The sequence below is a fragment of the Urocitellus parryii genome, chromosome 14 (assembly GCF_045843805.1).
Source record: "Urocitellus parryii isolate mUroPar1 chromosome 14, mUroPar1.hap1, whole genome shotgun sequence".
NCBI classification, from domain to species: domain Eukaryota; kingdom Metazoa; phylum Chordata; class Mammalia; order Rodentia; family Sciuridae; genus Urocitellus; species Urocitellus parryii.
The window spans coordinates 47,845,327-47,865,031 of record NC_135544.1 but is presented as its reverse complement, the minus strand read 5'-3'; the positions used below and the strand labels follow the sequence as shown (position 1 = coordinate 47,865,031).

At 44.9% G+C, this 19,705-nt stretch overlaps 1 protein-coding gene across 1 annotated transcript in view; it reads left to right on the top strand.

Moving 5' to 3' along the window:
* Positions 1 to 19,705, top strand: part of Csgalnact1 (chondroitin sulfate N-acetylgalactosaminyltransferase 1) — a 307,763-nt gene that overhangs the window by 258,432 nt on the left and 29,626 nt on the right. Inside the window, exons 5-6 of the mRNA XM_026395849.2 lie at positions 5,933 to 6,149; positions 18,112 to 18,213. Of these exons, the coding sequence (XP_026251634.1) occupies positions 5,933 to 6,149; positions 18,112 to 18,213 (319 nt within the window). The remainder of the gene's footprint in view (positions 1 to 5,932; positions 6,150 to 18,111; positions 18,214 to 19,705) is intronic.

The window sequence follows — 19,705 nt, the reverse complement described above, 5'->3', positions numbered from 1 at the left end:
CAGGTGGACACGGCCTCCCCGACTGTTCACTCGGGCTGACTCTGGGAGATGCTTACCAGATTACTTGTGCCATCTTGCTTACCTTTGTGTTTTCTTCCCTAGAATGTGAATTCTGAAAGCCCCGCTCTTGTATCTTGTTCATTCTCTGCACCTGTAATATGGAACGTGATCTGAGGGAATTAATACTGGTAGTCACCAGAAATATCAAGGATAAAACTAATTGCATCACTTGGAAATGGATGGTGTGGCCCTGGCAGGTCACCTGTGTGGAGCCAGCCCACTGCAGCTCCAGAATCCTACATGCCTTGGGTTCCTACTTATTGTTAGATACCCCGAGGCCTTTGTGAGGTGATAGGTACGTTGTAGTTTTGTGGGGTGGGGGAAAGAAAGAAAGTCAACTGCTAATACTAGTGCTGGAGTAAGAAGGAGCTCTAAATAAGTGAGGTTCTTAGAAGTTTCTAACAGAGTAAGAACTAAATATTGGTTTACCTGCTCAGATCTATGAAAGGAACAAGCACACACAGAATGCAGTCTACGGAATGAGAAAAAATCATTTATGAATCTCCTCAGCAAGTACAGTGGGCACAACCATTTTTTACCCAGTGGAAGAAATTCTCAGAGCCATGTGCAGTGGTGCACGTCTGTAATCCCAGCAGCTTGGGAGGCTGAGGCAGGGGATGGCAGGTTCAAAGCCAGTCTCAGCAACTTAGCAAGGCCCCAAGCAACTTAGTGGGACCCTGACTCTAAATAAAAAATAAAAAGGGCCAGGGATGTGGCTCAGTGGTTATGTGCCCTGATGTCAATCCCCAGTACAAAAAAAAAAAAGAAAAAGAAAGAAAGAAAGAAAAAGAAAAGAAAGAAAGAAAGAAAAAGTAAAGAAAGAAAGAAATTCTCCGTGGTAAACAGGGTTAAATTTGAGTGAGGATATGGCCTGAAAGTAAGGGACATTCCATGACCCAGCCGATAAGCAAAAGCTGCACCGTGGGGCTCCTTGATTGCTTGTTGACTTTTTAGCACCTGACCCTGGGGACCCATGACATTCTGTTCATTGCTTTCACAAATACCACGTGTCTACTATTGATCTGCGACATCAGAGCTGGCAAGTGACAGCACTGTAATGACGCCGCATTTATCTGGTGGCCTGGGATCGAGACACACCAATCTAGGCAAAACTTTCTAAGTAACTGAAGCACCATAGTTTTTTAAAAGTACTTTTTTAAAAAATAAAATCTTTCTCACATACTTACTTCTTTTTCTTCCTGAAAAAAAGGTCAGCAGAATATGCTCTTCCAGAATCACAGAGCAAGCAGGTGTGTGCTCCTTTAAGGATGTCTTCAAGGACAGTTTACATGAGTGGGGTGTTTTTAATATTAAATGATCCCAGATAATTTTTTAAAATAATGTTCTGCCTCCTGTCCTGCTATCAGGAGTTTGCCTGTCACGGTTTATTTCTATCAGCATTTCTACCTGTTACAGATATTCTTTTCCCAGAGATAGTCAGCCCTCCATATCCATGGGTTCTGCATCCAGGATTCAACCAACCTTGCATTGAACATGTTCAAAAACATTACATCTGTACTGAAAGCATATAGACTTTTCTCTCATCATTATTCCCTGAACAATAGAGTATAACGACTATTGATATAGAATTTACCTTGTAATAGCTACTGTAAGCAACCTAGAGAGGATTGAAAGTGTATGGAAGGATGTATGTAGGTTATATGCAAATCCTATGCCATTTATGGAAGCAATGTGAGCATCCTCCTTGGATTTAGAGATGCTTGGGGGATCCTGGAACCAATTCCCCATAGGTACTCAGGGACAAATATATTCTTTTTCTTTTAGGAAATATCTCCATCTCCCCTGAAAATCCCCCCTTTCAAATTTACTACTTGCAAAATTTTACAGATAACTCATGTAACAACTGTCAAGATTATATAGTAAGTAAAAGCAAAGCTGTAAAGGTCCATGGGAGGCTGAGGTGTGGGTCAGCAAGCCCAGTACCACGTGGCTTCACTGCAGGCTTTATTCTGTCTATCCTGACTTCTCAAAAGCTCTTTCCAGGTTGCTGCTTCTCTTCTGTGTTCTGGATTCAGTGCTGCATGTGAAGGGCAGTAAACTCTTGAGCCAGGCACTGTCTCACCAGTCAGTAACCAGGCAGGTGGAAGTGGGGAAATGACATCTTCTCTGATTTCAGTGTGCCTGTCTGGTAATTCAAGGTCCTTTCATGTTCTCAAGTACCAAAACCAGTGGTTCAGGACAAAAAAGTTTAAATGCTGTGAGACACAGTGTCAGGAGGAGGATGGACCACTTTGGATTGAGACTGCTGTGGGCATCTTCCCAAAGTGGGAAGAGCAGTGTCAGAGGGGGGACAAGGAGGCAAGGAGACTAGTGGGGTATGCATGTTTCTGAGAAAGTGCCAGGCCTTTCCACAGGAGGGAAGTTACGGAGGGAGGAAAATGTGCCTTTCATAAAATTGACCATTGACCATTTTTAAGTGTCGAGTTTGGTAATGTCCGGGAGCTTCACATTGTTGTGCTACCACCACCCTATCCATCTCTAGAACATTTTCATCTCCCCACATAAAACCTCCACGCTCATTAAACACTAGCTTCCCATGTCCTGCTCCCCGCAACCCCTGGCTTAATTAATCCCCTAGCTTATTTCATATTTCACTTAGCAAAATGTCTTCAAGGACATGAATTCTTGTAGAAGTTAGAAGAATTTCATTTCTTTGATTGAATCGTATTCCATTGTATGCATATGCTGCATTTTGTTTGTCTATTCATCTGTTGCTGGAGGTTTGTGTTGCTTCTGTCTTTTAGCTTTTGTGAATAATGTGGCTTTGAACGTGGGTTTAACTTTTTGAGGAGCTAACTGCCAGGCTGTATCTACAGTAGCTCAGCCACAGGGCTCCAGTTTCTCCAAGGGTGGCCACACAGGCTTACTGCATCTATGGAGGGAGGGAAAGGAAAAGAGGTGCCAGTTGGGGTGTCTGAAGAAGATCCAAGCTTGCTACAAAGTTCTTATTTTGATCTTTCATTTGTATAGTGCATAAAATAATATTATCCTATAAAATATTACGAAAGTGTTGGCATGGCTGACCCGCTTTGTATTTGCCATGAGTGCATGCCAGCTCGCAGTCTAGAAGGCCACCCGACTCGTAATGCATCTGTCTGCTTCCTTTCTGTTCTTTTGAGTTCCCACCACTAAAATAAAGATTTAGGAAGCAAAAGAATTCCTTTAGGTGCTGTCCTTTGTGTTCATAGCAGACCACCTGGGAGGGCTTTCTCGGTGCAGGTGTCTAAGCGTGTAAGTGTGGGCGTGGTGGCAGGGTGTGGGCGTTGGTGGACTGTTTTAAATAACTTAATCTTTAAAAGTGATGCAATTAAGGGAATCTCAAATCAGATTGATAAGACATAATTAAAATAATTAGAGTATGGGGAAACATTTTCAAAAATTGATGTAACAACTGTTTCAAGGCACAATTTGTGGAAGGTAGTGAGAAAGCAGTTCAAATGGTGTTGTGGCCATCCTCATGGGGGGGCCTCCCTTGCTCAGAGCCACTAGTCACCACAGCTGTGCAGACTGGGATCACTGTCACCCTGGGCTGATGATGTGTGGGGCTGCAAAAGACCACTAGTAGGCTACAGTTACAGGAATTGCTATTCATAACATTTATTGCATTCTCTGGGTTCTTTATAAATAGGTGTCTATCTCTTGAGACGGATTTGAATACACTGCTGTCTGTGCTTTCGATGCTGTGGATGTAGATTTTTAGAAGCTGATGATTCTTTGCCTGGTGCTGAGAAAGAAGAGGGGTCAGTTGGAAAAACAACCACCCTGGCCCACCTGCATCTTTTGCATTGTTCGTTAGTGAAAGGAGAAGCCGGGCATCTGACGAGGAGTAGGAGAAGCTTGACAAGGTGCAGACCCGACCGGGCAGGCCGGTTTCAGTTGTGCAGATCTGCCCTCTGTGACCCGCTGGGACTCTCTGACTCAGCCCAGCCTCCTTTGGTTCCTGGGAGTTGGTGGTTTAACCAGCTGCTCTAGTCATCATTAGAGCTGGGGAAAGAGCCTGTTTCCGCAATGGGAACTAATTGCCTGAAAGAATTAACAGACTTTGAAGGGAACCACTTAATGTTTTCAAAGAAGTCCTGTGAGCTTCCAGAGAAATAAATCTGTTCTCTTCCATCACTGGAAGACTCTGAATTCCTTTCCAACATCAGCCAAGTAGAACCCTGTCAGCCTCCCTGACTTTGAAGGCAGTTGAGCAGTGTGCCCTGTTTCCCAAGGAACCAGCTAAGGCTTCCAAAGCCTTAGAAAGCCTTCCTGTCCTTCTGCACCAGGGTCCTTCCTTCACCATGCTGACAGCCAGTGGCTTGTGCCTCTGTGTCTTCGGGTGGGCCCATGGGACAGCTGTGGGGTAGGAAGCCACCTTGAGCATACACCTGGCTCTTCTCACCCAACCTCACCAAGATCAAAGAGCTGAAAGACCAGGGCTGGAGGATGAAAAGCCCCTATGAGGCAAAGAACAGAGATGAGAACTTGGTGACGTTTGTGAAGAGGTAGAGGAAGCAAAGAGAAGGGGTTGATGAGCCACGGGACAACCTGTGACTCACCATAGGCAGACATTTTTCCCTGCAGATTTATTTTTGTAGCTACTCAGAGACTGGAAGGTGCATTCTCAGCCAATGAGATTAAGAGGAAGAAGGAGACAGGGAACAGAAGATGTCAAGGATAAAAGCTCTCTGGTGTTTTTTAATGTGACTTGTTTTCCTTATTTTTTTCTGACTTTAAGAAAACTCCCATAACTGATGATCTTAGGAAGAAACTGGAACCTAGACATTAAGGTCTTTAGGCAGGGAAGTTGTATCATGTGGGCTGTAGGGAGGCTCCTCCTGAGATTGGAGCTGAGAAGCTGAGGTGACGTCTTCAATTTGACAAGCCACACTTGGTGGAGTTTCAGTCACGGTGGCCTAGGGTGGGACACAGTCTGAAGGGAACACAAACTGCCCTCTCTTCTGCTTCTGTGTCTTCTGACTCTGCCCTGTCACAGCAGGGCTGCAGAAGAAGGGAGGGGAAAGATGGTAGCCAATATTTATTGAGGACCTACTGTGTGTCGTGCACCATTGTCGACACGTATTAAAGCACGTACCCTGCACAGCAAACTGTGGGGAAAACGAGGCACAGAGAGTTTAAGTAATTTTATACAAGAAATCTGTGGGGCTTAGATTGAGCCCAGGACTTCTGGCTTGAGCGTATGTGCTGTGAAGCCTTGAGCCACGCTGCTTAGGGGCAAGAAGGAAGATGTGAAGCTAAATATGATATGTCTACCCATCTTATTGAGTACTTCATATGTTATCTGCTTTGATGCTTCCAGAAGCTTCCCAAGGGCCACATAGCCCACAGGTCCAGCCCTGAGCTCCTCCGCAATGCCCTGAATAGATCACTGTGGTCAATGTATTTGAAATGGCCATAATTCCTCAGAGATAATTATAACACATACATTTTAAATTAAATAAACATAATCATTTTAATCTTCTTCTAATCATATTGCAGAAAATGTGAATAATAGCAGAAAAGAAAAAAACACATCCCACTCTACATCACAATCAGTCTTATTCTGGCATATTTCCTAGCAGCCCTTTTATGAATGCCTCTGAATAATATAAATACAGTTTGTACAGAGCATGATACGCTTTTTCCCATGTTTTTCCTGAAGTCTTTGCAACTGGGTTTTCTGAATGGATGGCATTTGGGTTTCTCTTAGTATTTTTAATTTGGAGCATTTTGAAATTTTCTAATAATCGTAGAGATTTAATATCAGTTTTTAAAGGCATTTTGTGCGAGGTCTCCGTTATGAAAAAAAAAAGAGCTCAGCAGTAAGAATAATTCTTGAAACCGTCTTTCCTTGTCTTTGTGTTAACAGGGATCTACAGGACAGAAAGGGACAAAGGCACTCTGTATGAGCTCACCTTCAGAGGGGACAGCAAGCACGAGTTCAGGCGACTGGTCTTGTTTCGGCCCTTTGGCCCCATCATCAAAGTGAAGAAAGAGAAACTCAACATGGCCAACACGCTCATCAACGTCATCGTGCCACTCGCCAAAAGGGTGGACAAGTTCCGGCAGTTCATGCACAACTTCAGGTTGGTTTGTTTGCACACGTTTATCTCCCCTGGAACAGTGCGTCAGAATGCTGAGCTCACGTCCTGTCACCCCCTCCGTTCCCCCTGCCAGGTACAAAGGGCCCTTTCTCTGGCTGTTCAACTCTGTCTTCTTGGTATGGAGTTTATCACTGGTATCTGTGTTTCCCCAAAGCACAATGAGAAAAATCCCCGGATAAGCACATTTACCTTCAGAAGTGAAAATTAGGAAGGACGGGTTTTCATCACCGCCTGCCTCCAAAGATGACCCCCTGCCCTTTGTGTTCAGTTGTGACAGGAGTGTGTGCTCTTGCTTGGGGACAGCAGGAAATAAGACTCTCAAAGGCGAGAGGGTGACATTCTACATCCTAAGGAGCAGGAGGAGCTGGCTGGTGACAGAGCCTTTGTCAACACTGAACCCTTGCTGGCCCACGCCCTTGTGCAGTGGAGGGCTGACTGCAGTACTGTCCGGCTCTAGCCACCCCTGGGAGGGGATGAATCAGAAACTGCTTTTTATTCTCAGCTTTATCCTCTAAGAGATTAAGCTTAGAACCAAGCCAGGAAGGCTTCAAGCATTCGTTTTTAGAGCTACTCAATAAGACTAAGTGAGGTTTTGTTCTCAGACGCACTGAGGTAGTTTTCATGTCTGACTTAAAGCCCTTCACTCTGGGTCTAATAAGCTTTTATGGCCCAAATTCATAGACTGACTGAGGTAAACCAGCTAACCTATTTAGTCTGCTGATTTTAAAGGTAGAATATCATTTTATCTATCTTATTATCTAATCACGGAAGATCAAGCTCATTTTTAATCTCTTATCATTACAGTCACATTGTTAAATGCAGTCATGTTCCCTATGAGAATGTGGTTGGTACCTCTCAAAATCTGGTTCATAAATATGCTGGGTTTTTAAAATGTAAATGGTAATTCATTTATATTTAACTCATTTATTTAAAATCAGGATAAAATACTCTTAAAAGAGACCTTTGGGGTCATTTGGTCCAATCCTCCTTAATTCAGAATCCTTCGACAGCGCCCACAACCTATGGTTTGGAGGGTGAGTTCCAAATGACCACCTCACAAGCTGACTTTGTCCAGACCAGCTCTGGACAGCAAGCACTTGATTGTTTGGACCTAAAGTCTGCTGCCTTGTAATTTCCCCGCAGTGAGTTTAGTTCTAGCATCTGGGGAAACGACTGAACAAATCCATTGCCTCTTCAACATCCTAACTTTTCAGGCATTTAAAAAAAGCAGCCACATCTCTTGTCTTCTCCAGGTGTAGAAGTTCTCCTTGTCCCTGGTTCTGACTGGGGGGTTTATGTGTTTGAGCTTCTTTCCACCTTCCTGTGGTGTTTCTGTGTTGGAATAGCAGGTGCCACTGGCTGATTAAACATGATGTCCTAGGAACCAGTGGCCCTGTGGTCAGCCCTGGGCATCAAGTAGTAGCATTACTCAAAGCAGCTGGTGTGCCCATACCTCCTCAGTGGAGCCCTCAGGATTCTCTAGGTTCCATCTGCCTAGCTGCTTCCTTCATGTCACAAGGATTGCAACTCATTAAACATAGGAAGAAAAGTAGAAGGGAAATGTTATTGAGAAAAGTGAAAGTCATCACTTATGGGTCTCCAGAACAGAGGTGGCAAAGTGAACTGTAACGTCAGCGAATGTTTACGAAACACACAAAAACCCGGGGCCTCATTTCCTGACTTTCACTGATCAGGTATCTTCGGCTGCCCAAAGGGGTGGGAGGAAAGACTGTTTCTCAGATAGGATGTTTTGAGAACCTGTCACATGTCCCAGACACTCTATCCAGATGTGAGAGGTGAGAAGAGGAATTCCAGATATGGAAACTGCCTTCACAGAAAGTGGAACCCGCTGAGCAGAACATGCTGCTGGGGATTCAGGCTAGAGAGGCTCCCTGAGCAGATGGCACTGGGCAGGAGGCCAAGCTGGAGTCTGCTCTGCAGTCCAGGGCTTCTGAGTCCACTGGGATATGGCAGGTGAATACCTGACGCTGTTTAACTCCCGTTAATAACTTAGCAAAGGCGGCATCGCGAATCACGAAGAAGAGATTGTTCATGACGTGGCTTTACGACAACTAAACAGCAGGAAAAAAAATTAATTCTTATTTCACACCAAAAAACAAAGCAAATTCTGATCGACTAAATATTTAGATGCAGATATCATGATCATGGATTACTGGGAGAAAATAACAATGGGCTATTTGTCAAATATTTGACCCTGTCTTTATGATGTCCTTTCCTACCCAAGATTGGAAACTATTAACTGGCTGATGCTGGGGAGGACACTGTGAATGATCTGCATTTCTTTCTTTTTTATCTGTTCCATAACTTTTTATGTAGTTTCCCTAGGTTTTACATTTTGATTAAAATTGTTTTTACTTTTTTAATTTAAACATGAATTTCTAGTTTATAGAGGTGATCCTTGGCTAGTATAAGATGTTTAAGCAATAGAGAATAAATTGTTTACAAAGTGACTCCAGGTCTAGAACTATTATTAACATTAGTTGAACACCATTCCAAGCACCTTTCTTTCTCTATAGACAGACCAATAGCTTGCTAGCTAAGAATCCTCTAATGTGACCTGAGATGTACTCTACATTCTATCTGTAATTAAATAATCAAATTTTACCTTTCTTAAATTTATAGAAGAGAATCTGAAGTATAACAGAAGAAATTGCTGAACATTAAGAAAACATCTCTTCACTGTAAGAGATCCTTCTAAAGTTTAAAAATAAAGTGATTTTGCAAATCAAAAACAAAACCAAAGTTTGGAATGACTGTGTATTCGACAAAACAAAACGAAAGTTTGGAATGACTGTGTATTTTTTATGACATTTTAATTTTAGGACTGGATTGTCTAAAAAATTGCAGTAAGAAAAGGAAATCAGCACCATCTATGCTTTCTCTGTGTTCCATCATCCAATATCTGTTAGTCATCCATTGTTTGGATCTTGTCTGAGTTTGCAACCTTCACATCCTGTTTTGTAAAGCAGGGTTCTGTATTTAAGTAGCTTTAGTGTATTCATCCAGTCTTCTCACAATAGCATCTCCATTCCTGCTCCCTGTTCAGCTCTGTTGCATGGACAAGGAATTTTTTGAGAAGGGTCACCCGTGCCTGAGCCAGGATCTCTGCCTGGGATCTGGTAGGAGAAAGATAGCTTGGCTGACTGGAAGTTCCCAGGGCACACTTTCCCGGGACTTGTAGCTTGCTTTTGTCTCTCTTGCAAATGCCCGACTTTTGCCTAGTGGCCTGAAGATCCCTCTGTAGTCTGGAATCATAATAAATTAATTAGGATCTATCTTGTCTCAGTTCTGGTTATTCTAGCCATTTGCCTGGAATAGAGTGGGCTTGGTTGTTTTGTGGGTTCCTTCATTTCTGGGAGACTTTTCCGGTGTTCTGTTTTCAAGTACTTCTTCATTTATTGGGTTCTGTGCTGGGCACAATTGCCTACTTCAAGATCTCCCTTTATTAGCGTCTCCCTGATTTTCAATGTCTCAGGCTTTTATCCGCATTCACTTAAGCCCTCCCTTTATGTCAGTAATTTGATTTTCTGATGTATTCATTCTGTACCTTGCTGTTTCCAACTTAATACTTCTGTTTATTTTGGCTATTGATTTATTTCCTGAGTACATAATGTGCCTTTTAGTTTTTATCATTTCCTCTTTGAACTTTTTTTTTTTTTAAATCAAATTCACATTTTTGTAAAAAGGGTAAAACACTTGTAAGGAATTTTCTTTTGAGTTATGTTTTCTTGCAAAGCAACACTTTCATTTGCTTTGAGTTCTATTTCTTCCTTAAATCTCAGGTTTTTCCTTTAATTGTGTTCGGACCCCCGGGGTGCGGTTGCCATGGTGTTTCTTCCCATCTTTCCTCTGAGTCTTGTGCAGGGCATCTGGCTTCCTGTTTGCTCTGACCCGGTTTGAGCGGATTCTCCTGGGCTCCCTCCTCATCTTGATCAGAGGGTTTGCATCCGCTCCCAGTTGCCTTCTGAGGACAGAATATTGTTCTGTTCGCTGTGGGAATGAGTGGGTGATGGCGAGGAGTCCCTGGGATGGACACGTGAGTTGTGCTAGGCTCACTGGTCTGGTTGGGGGTGCATCCTTTTTCCTGGGGTGCGACGTGTTTGGCTGGCACAGCAGGCTCTCAGGTGAGGGCTGGAACTTCTGAAAAAGTCAGCCCTGTTTGTTTCCCTGTCTTCTCTCACCCTGTCTTCAATATGCTCTCCACTTCTACAAGTCAAAAAAAGAGGAAAAAAAAAAAAAGTTTGGGCTCTTCCCTGAATGATCCTGTGGGCCATGGCGAAGAGACATGGCAAATAGATAGTTGGCTCTCAGTGTGTCCCAGCCCTTCTCTTCCAGCTCTGACAAAGGATTCTGATTACAAGCAATTCTCTTTTTTTCCTTTGCTTCTCTCAAATCCACTTATTTTTGCAGGGGTTGGTTCACAGCACATGACTAAGGTAGAGCCCCCTTACTTTCCTTGCAATGTTAAAAAAAAAAAAAAAAGAAGAAGAAACAGTCCACCGCGCGACCAGCATGCTGGCTCCATACAAGAGGTTCGAAGCATAGAAGTTAACTAGTGAGATCAAAATAAACACACAAACTCAATTTACCTTTTTCTTTGACCAGGTCTGAGATGGCCCTCCCTCTGGCTCCTGCCTCGAGCCACCTGGTGGGGCAGCGAGGCTTACTCAGACTAGCAGGAGAGAGAGAGAGAGAGAGAGAGAGAGAGAGAGAGAGAGAGAGAGAGAGAGAGAGCACGCCACAGGATGGCCTTTTATTGGGGAACAAGAAATTCAGGGGAAAATTCCATCCAATGAAGGTCGAGGGGGACAGCATTCCAAGGTCAGGGTCAGTGATTGATCTCAGGGTCAATGGTCAGTCACACCCCCACATGGACAGGCTCTCGCACCTGGAGAGGGTGGGGATTAGTTCCGACACAGTTGAGCCAGAACACCTCACACCCAATCAGGGAGGTGCCAATCACAGGCGAGAACAGCTTCCCACAAAACAGAATCTGCCGGGCTCTTCCTGCTGCTGGTGGTGCCCGGGTCCTGGGGTGGGAGATGGGGATTCCTGTGGTCTCCCTGATGCTCCAGGGCTGCCTTGGCACCTCCTCAGCCATCAGGCTTCCTCCTGGATGTCACACTCACTCCCCTTCTGGGGGCAGTGCCTGAAGCTGAAGCCACAGGGGGCTACAATAGAACCTTCCATGTCCTTCCTTGGCCTCCTCTTTGTGAAATTTGGTGGCTAAAGAGTGCATCCTTTCCACTGGTTATTTATTGGTGGCCAGATCATTGACATTTTTCCACTAATTTTGGCAAATGGCTTGCAGTTACCACTATTTGAGATTGGTTATTTAAAGCATCGTCCTTCCTAGATATCACCTTTCAAGCATCAGCAGCCCTTGGCTGAGGAATCTTTGATGGCACTTCATGCACCTCAGCTGTAGCCCTTTCTAGAAAGTGAAAATGTTGGCCCAACTGGGCCCCAGGCAGCTCTCTGCTGAGCACCACAGGGAGCTTTAGGCCTTTGACTTGAGCATAAATCCCCTTGTCATTCATCTACAGGAGACTCACATGGCTAAGACTTAGAACAACAGGTCTGCGTTTGTTCTTGTCCAGAAATAACGAATGTGGAACCTGGAATTCACAGAGAGCAGGCCTGGCTGGTCACTAAGGCAGACTTCTGCACCCTTGCTGTTGTCTTCCTGTCCCATGGGGGAACCACACAGATGCCACCTTCCATTGCCTCTCCCATGAATGTCCCACCGCCCTCGCCTGGGATCCTAGGACTCCTCCACCTGTGGCCAGGGATGCAATGGGCTCCCCTAATGGGGCTTGCTGCAAATCCAGTCCTGTTGGTATGTGCTGCCATTTTGATCGGTAGAGTACTGGCTTAAATCTCCCGGCTCTTCTTTCTCCTCCTCCGCCTTCTTTTCCTCTCCCCCTCCTTCTCCTCCAACTCCTCCTCCTCCTAGTTCTCCTCCTTCTTTCCCTCCCCCTCCCACTGCTTTCCCTTCCCCTCCCCCTTCCTCCTCCTCTTTGCCTTCAAAACTATGGTCACACTTGTTTTTGGCTACTAGGTTTCTCTCAGCTTCCATGTGATAGAATTTAAGTTGATCCATTATTTTGTGTGTGTTTTGTTTGATAGCAGGAAGAATTTCATAATCACAAAGCTATAGATTTTCTTTGGATCTTTATCTGAGCCTCTCCAAGATTATAAAAAAAGAAGTATTATACTATAAAATATTCTTTGTGATTTTATAAAAAAAAAACATTTAGTTATTCATTTCAACTTTGCTTGCTTTTTATTTTGACTACTTCCAGCTGAATTGAGAACCTATTTTATTTTGCTAGGCTCCTCCTCAGACTGGGCAGATTATTTTTGTTTTCATGTTTTCCCTCTGTCTGGGTTCTCATTCTTCTCAAGGCCTTTATCATAGATTAATGCAATCTTACAAAAATATTTTTACTTGAATTTATCCCTTATTGGCCTAGAACCTTTAAGATGGTTCTGGAAATTTCTGGGGGGAAATGTAAAGCACAAATTGTAAAATCTCGGATTGAAATAAGGCTTGAGCATTTGGCTGGGCCAGTTTAGGTGATAGACCGGCCCCAGGTCATCAAGCGTTGAGTTGTGCTAAAGGTGGGTTCCCAGTAAAAGGGAAGTAACTGACTTTGCATGATTCAGTGTCTACCTTACCCAGGCCCCATACCTGGTTATACCCCTATACACTGGGCCCTCTATTCATTCACCAGTGTGGCTCCAAGAAGTTTGTATAGCTACTGTGTTTGAGAAACACTGAGCTGGATCATGCACCTTGTTTGGATCAAGCTTTGTCTTTGGAGGCTTAACAGAAGCCGGTCTTGGTTTAATTCAAGCCGCAGGTTAGATAGAAACATCTATCCAACTCTAAAAAAAAATGGATAGTTGTAAAATTATCTATTCTGAAATGAACAATCAGGAAAGTTTGGCTGAGAGTCAGAATTCACTCTCATTTCTTACCAGTGATCAGACGACTCAAATAATAGGAGAGGAGAATAATGTATCAATTCATCATGACACAAGGAGAGCAGAAAGAACCCAATAAACCCAAGGTATATTGCTCCTTCTTGTTTCTTAAACAGATTTCAGAAGGCCCCAGTTGCTGTTCCCCTCCAGCGATGTCCCTGTTGCTCATTTCCGATCCCGGTGTGTGGCCAAGCACTTTTCCTCCTGTTGGCAGAGCAGACCATAGGTAGAGTTTGGAACTGACGGGCTGGTATTTATCATTTCATTTGCTGGGACACTCCTTAAAGCCTAGATAGATTTTCTTCTCATACTTGACACATTGGAGTCGAAAATTGACTTTGAAAAGAACAGCGATGTGATTTCCTTGCTGCTGTGCCTTTTCTTGGCTGGGAAAGCCTTTCTCTGCTCCTCCCCACCTGTGGGGGCCTTCTCACCTGTCAAGGCTCAACCAGGAGGCTCCCTCCTCCTGATGCCCTCCCGCTGTCACCCCTCAGAAATTAACCTTCCCTCCTCTGCACCCTGCTGCCTCATGATACCTGTTACTGAGTCACTCCTTCAAGAATAACTATAACTCTTCAGCTGTCCATTCCTGTGATAAGCTAAGATGTTCCTGAGGTAGGTGAGGTGACCAGTTGTCCCAGTTTGCCGGGAACAAGGGATTTCCTAGCAGCAAACCTGGGTGGCTGTCCCCTTCAGGGACCATACGGAATTATCCTTTTAAAATCTTATTCCAATGAGAATTATGCACAGGAGCTCGCTGAATGTTTATTATTGAATTTGTGTGTTTTAGCCTAATTTCCATTGCTATGAAAATACCTAAGACTGAGTATTGTATAAAGAAAGACATTTATGTAGGTCACAGTTTTAGAGGTTCAAGGTGCTGGCGCTGGCTCCACTTCGGGTGAGATTCTTGTGGCAAATGGCATGGTGGTGGGAGTGGCTGGGAAAGAGCTCGTGGTGAGATCAGAAGCCAGAGTCGCTCTTTTATAACAATCCTCTTGCAAGAACTAACCAGGGTTCCCCCAAAACAAAATCAATTTCCTTTCAAGGGCAGAGTCCCAGTGACCTGATTACCTTACACCTACTCCATCACTTAAAAGTTCTGCCATCTCCCAAGTTAGTCACACATGAACCCTTGGAAACAACATCCAAACCCTAGCACCATGTTTTCCTATAGGATAGACATCCCCAGCCGTTTTCCTTCTCTCTCTTACCTGCTATGGCAGATCCCCAACCTTCTGTGCTCTTTGCAGTCTTCCTAGGTGTCCCCAGGATGCCTGACAGGGTCCAAACAAAAGTTCACCTCCCCTGCTACCCAGGGATCACTGCAAACACTGCATTCCCTGCTTGCAATGGTAACCAAAGTTGTTGGCACTCACCAAGGCCACAGAGGCTGCCACCACCACCATACCTACCTCCGGCACCTCCACTGTGCCAGCATTTATTCCCCTGGCTTTGGCTCCCAACACCCCTCAGTTCTGAAAAGAAATAAACTCAGATTTTAATAGCTCCATCTCTTCCTAGGACTCGCATGAGAGTTCCCAAGAAGGAGCTGGGGTACAGGACAGGCTCTGGGATGGGCATCATTCCCACAATCTCTACCCCTTTGACTAATGAGATGTTGTTACTGAGCCTGATTCCTCCTTAAGATAGTGGTTCAGAACGGAGGCCATTTTGCAGCTTCCCAACCTGGGACTGCTGGCAAGGTCTGGAGATTTTTAGTTGTCCCAACTGGGTTGGGGTGATGCTACTGGCAGGCTGTTGGCAAGGGCCAGGGACATGGGGGAACATCCTGTAATGCACAGGAAAGCCCCAACCACAGTAGGGAATTACCAGACTGTCCATGGTGCTGAGTTAGAGAAACCTGTTAGGATGAGTTGTCCCCTAAGAGCACACCCCCTTCTCCAAATGGGTCTGAGATCAGTGGGTGTCCAGTCCCCCAGATCTGCCCAGCCACACCTGACTGATTTCCATCTCAGGAATCAGGTGGAACCATCCTTCCCAGTTTGCATTTGGGATTTTATTGAGGCTTCCTCTGCCCTGCATCTGGCCACACAACTCTCTCAGCTTAGCAGTGGAGTCCTGGACAGCAAGACCTGAGCTGTCACATCTCTCATACTACTAAGGTGACCTGGGCAGATGCGAACCAGGCTGGTCCTTGGGAAAACTGCCTTATGCTCCAGCTGCCTCCATAGCATGGGACAGGTCCTTGGAACTGGTTTCTCACCTCCACATGAAGGACTGAACGAGGGTCCCTCACCCCTCCTCTGGGGCATGAGGTGCTTTAAGCCTCTTGGGAATGAGAAGCATAGGTATATAAGTGACTGCAATACATGTTCTGTATTCATCTTAATTAGTCTGAACAATTTGTGCTAAAATATCCTGGGGGAGAAGAACTGCTATTTTCCAGAAAAAAAAAAAAAAGATAAGGTCTTTATGAAACAGAAACAAGATGTGCAGCTTCCAGGTTAAGATACAGGATAACCAGTGGAGCTGTGGAGTGAGCAGAAGCAGAAGTTAGTATGGAGCCCTCCCGCACAGGGGCCCTGGAGGCCGAAGCTCCTGAGACGGTCCTGAAGGCTTTGCATGCAGCTCTGCTCTGGCATCTCGGAAGACATGCTCACAGAGTCATGGAAGTCACCTAGGGGGATCCAGGCAGCCTGTGCCCAGGTGAAAATAATGCACAGCACAAAGCCAGGAGTCTGTCTAGGCTGTGGATGGCTCTTTCCTTCCTCTCATCTGTCCTACTTCACTTTTGAACCTTTCCCTCCAAAACAAAGACACACCCACATATACCATCACCGCTCCCGCTGTCTTTCTCACACACATCTTTCTAGGGGATGGAGTCCAGTGAGAATGGTTTTGAAAAACAGCATCAGACAGGGAGCCCGGTGTCTGCTCAGGGCCGGCCTGTGTTCCCTGGGCGGCCGCTGCTCTCCAGAGGAAAGCTTCATTCTGCGTAGTAGGTGGAGAACTTGAGAAGGACACACACGTCTTGCTCATTTTTTAGGATTTCCTGATGGAGTGTTTGGCGCGGGGTGTGTTGTCCACAAGCGGTTGTTGAGTGTGTGGAGGAAAGAACAGGTGAATGCTGATGGGCCTGGAGGGAGTCTGCTCAGCAAATTCTGCTTGGCCTTTTCTGAAAGCCTCACTTGGTCAGGAAGTGTCAAGGTCACTTTCCTTAAAAACAGGAAGTGCCTTGAATGGATTTTAAAATGCCAGAGAGGAACACAGCAAAGACGTTACTGGAAAACTGAGAATGATTTTTTTGTTTGTTTTTGTTTTGGGTTCTGGGGATTGAACCCAGGACGCTGTACCACTGAGCTACATCCTTAGTCTTTTTTTTTTTTTGAGACAGACGAAGTTGCCCAGGCTGCCCTTGACCTTGAGGTCCTCCTGCCCCAGCCACCTCAGTGGCTGGGATTAGGGCATGCACCATAGTGCCCTGTGTGGATGCATAACGTGGGCATTTTCCAACTGCACACATAATTCTGAAGCACGGTTTTTCCTGTGCTTGGCCCTGTGTGCACGCCTTTCTTCCACCCTGGCAAAGGAACTTCAAGCATTATCTGGCACATTTGCCAAAGGGATCTTTTCTGTACAGAGACTTTTTGTTGGTTGAGAAGATTCAGTCAGCAGAGACCCTGGCTACAAGGGAGCTCTCACTTTTGAAGCACGCAGTCGCACCCAGGCCTCTATTCCTAGTTCCTCACCTGCTTTTGAGAGCTCCGCCATCACTCTGAAATCCCAAGACAGCGCCTCCCTTTCTTCACAGGAAAGAAACAGAATTCTCAGACGTCCTTCCAGTGGTCATCTGGGGGTTGGGCAGCACCAGGGTGGGCCTGCATGCCTCTTGCCCAGTGTAGCATGATCTTCCCTGACAGTTCTTCCCTGACCGTCCTTCTCGCTGCCTTGGTGAACTTCAGTGGCCTTCAGGGCCCAGCCGTTCCAGCCCCTATGACTTGCCATGCTCCTGAATCCCATATTCTTTTTCCCAGTGCCCAGAGGTGCCTGATTATTTCATTTGAGCTTTTACTTTCCTCATTTCCTCTTTCTGAGGGCAAGAACCACACTTTCTATTGCTTTGGATTTCTACCAGCAACCCCGGGAAGGTGCTCACTCCTTCTTGAAGGCAATATAAAAACCATTGACTAATCTGGCCTCTGTAAGTATAGCTCAGAGATTTCTGAAAAATCTATGATGTAGATTATTCACGGGGGACGGGGTTAAGGAAAGTGATCAACACAGAAGACAAAAAGAACAAAATGTAAGGACAATGCAAAATATCAGAATATCACAAAATACTGTCTCGCCAGTAGAATCTTTATGGAATTTGCTTCTAGAAAATACCTGAAAAATTGTTCATATGTACATATAGAAACATCTTTACACACATATTCACATATATGCACATACATACAAATGTACACACATTTACACCCACACATGTATGTATGGAGTAAACCCTCAGCCGAAGAGCTTTTGGGTGGAGACACACAAGGAAAGAAGCTAGAATGTTTACAAACATTCTAGTCTTGTCTTCTTAGAGGTTATCTTTTTGTCTGCAACGCAGAATCCGTATCTTTTGTACTCTGGAGACTTCTTATAGGGTTAAGAACCCCATGTGACACAGTGTGGCCCCAGTGGGATTAAGCATTTGGCAATTTGGACCTATCATGCTTTGCATCTGAGTTTTGATTTGTCAGATCTGCATATTTAAATTTCCTTGTTTTCCTAGTAAGATAAATGCAAATTCCAGAAATGGGTTGGCCAACTAGAACTGACTTGGTTTCCCATTCCTTCTCTTCTGGAAGTTTACTTAGTCGCCTTCAAAACCCTTTTGTTCTTTACCAAAAAAAAAAAAAGAAGAAGTAGTATTTGTGCCTTGCCTGTTGATGTGAAAACAGGAAACAGACATCCTTTTGTCTTCCAGGGAGATGTGTATCCAGCAGGATGGGAGAATTCACCTCACTGTTGTTTACTTTGGGAAAGAAGAAATGAATGAAGTCAAAGGGATACTCGAAAACACTTCCAAGTGAGTACCGTCTGGAGCTGGGACCAGGAGTCATGGTAACCTAGCTCACAAATACACACCCCATGCTGAAACTTCTGCTTAGTTTTATTTTCCTTAACACTGGGCAAACTGGGAGACTGGTCGCTGGCCAGGTATAGGGAAACCCAGAGCCCTCCTTCCCCAGGAGGCCACCCCATCTGACACTGGTCTTTATCAGGCAGGGGTGAGGACTTTGGCAGAGAAGATGAACTGTACTGAGCAGCAGAGTGGGCAGCATAGGCTTCTGTGAGCTGCAGCATGTCTGGAGGTGGACACACTGCCCCACAGATTTAGAACTTGCACTGTGCAGAGCAGGATTTAGGGAGCTCAGCTGTGCACCAAGCTCTGTCCCTGCCCTGGCTTAGAAGGCCACGGTGATATCTGTGCTCAGAGCTTGCCTGTGTAGCAAGCGGTCTCACCCTTTGCCTTGCGTTTCTTACGCATTCAGAGATGGCAAGGGGAAGCCAGAGGGATGGCAGGGTTCTTTATGAAATCTACTCAGTCGAACAGAAATGGTTTAACCAAAACCTTAAGAGCTAGGTTGTGTATTTACATTTCGCTGATCAGTTGCAGGGGGAATACCTGTATTCCAGAGCAGCATGTTTTAGTCAGCTTTCCTGCCACTGTGACCAAAAGACCTGACAAGGAAGTTTATTTGGGGGCTCACAGTCTCAGAGATCTCAGTCCATAGATGACTGGCTCCATGGCTGTGGGCTTAGGGTGTGGCAGAACATCACGGCAGAAGAGTGTGGCAGGGGAAAGCAGCTCAGGACATGGCACCAGGAAGCAGAGAGAGACTTCTCCTCTCACTAGGAAACAAAATATATACCCCAAAGGCATGACCCCAAGGGACCCACCTCCTCCAGCCACACCCCACCTGCCCACAGTTACCTCCCAGTGAATCCTTTGAGGACATTCATGCATTGATTGGGTTAAAACTCATAACCCACTCATTCCACCTCCAAACTTTCTTATTTTGTCTCACTCATGAGCTTTTGGGGACACCTCATATCTAAACCATATAAATGGATTTTTTCACTAACCAAATAAATGGCATCATGTACCAATGGCACTACCATGGTCCCCTTTGATTGGTCACCGAGGTTTGTAGGGCTTAGTTGAGTGATTGTGCAGGTCGTTTCTACAAATACATGAAGCTTTGAGGGTGGTCAGCAGTACTCAGTGTCAGAAATAGTCTGAATAGGTCCACCTTGCTTAGATATAATCAGGACCCTCTGTTATTACTGGTAAATGGTCACATGATACTGGATATGGAAGGATAAGATTGCAGGATTGAGAGCATTTAGTGTTGATTTTCATGCTTGTTAGTAGTTTTGTATTAAAGGACACAATATCAGAATGCTAATTAGAGTTCTTCAATCATTCTAAAGCAAAGGACACCAACTATAGCTCAAAGGTCAAATTTGGCCACCTGTTTTTGTGAAGTTTTAAAAGTATACAGGCACATTCGGTT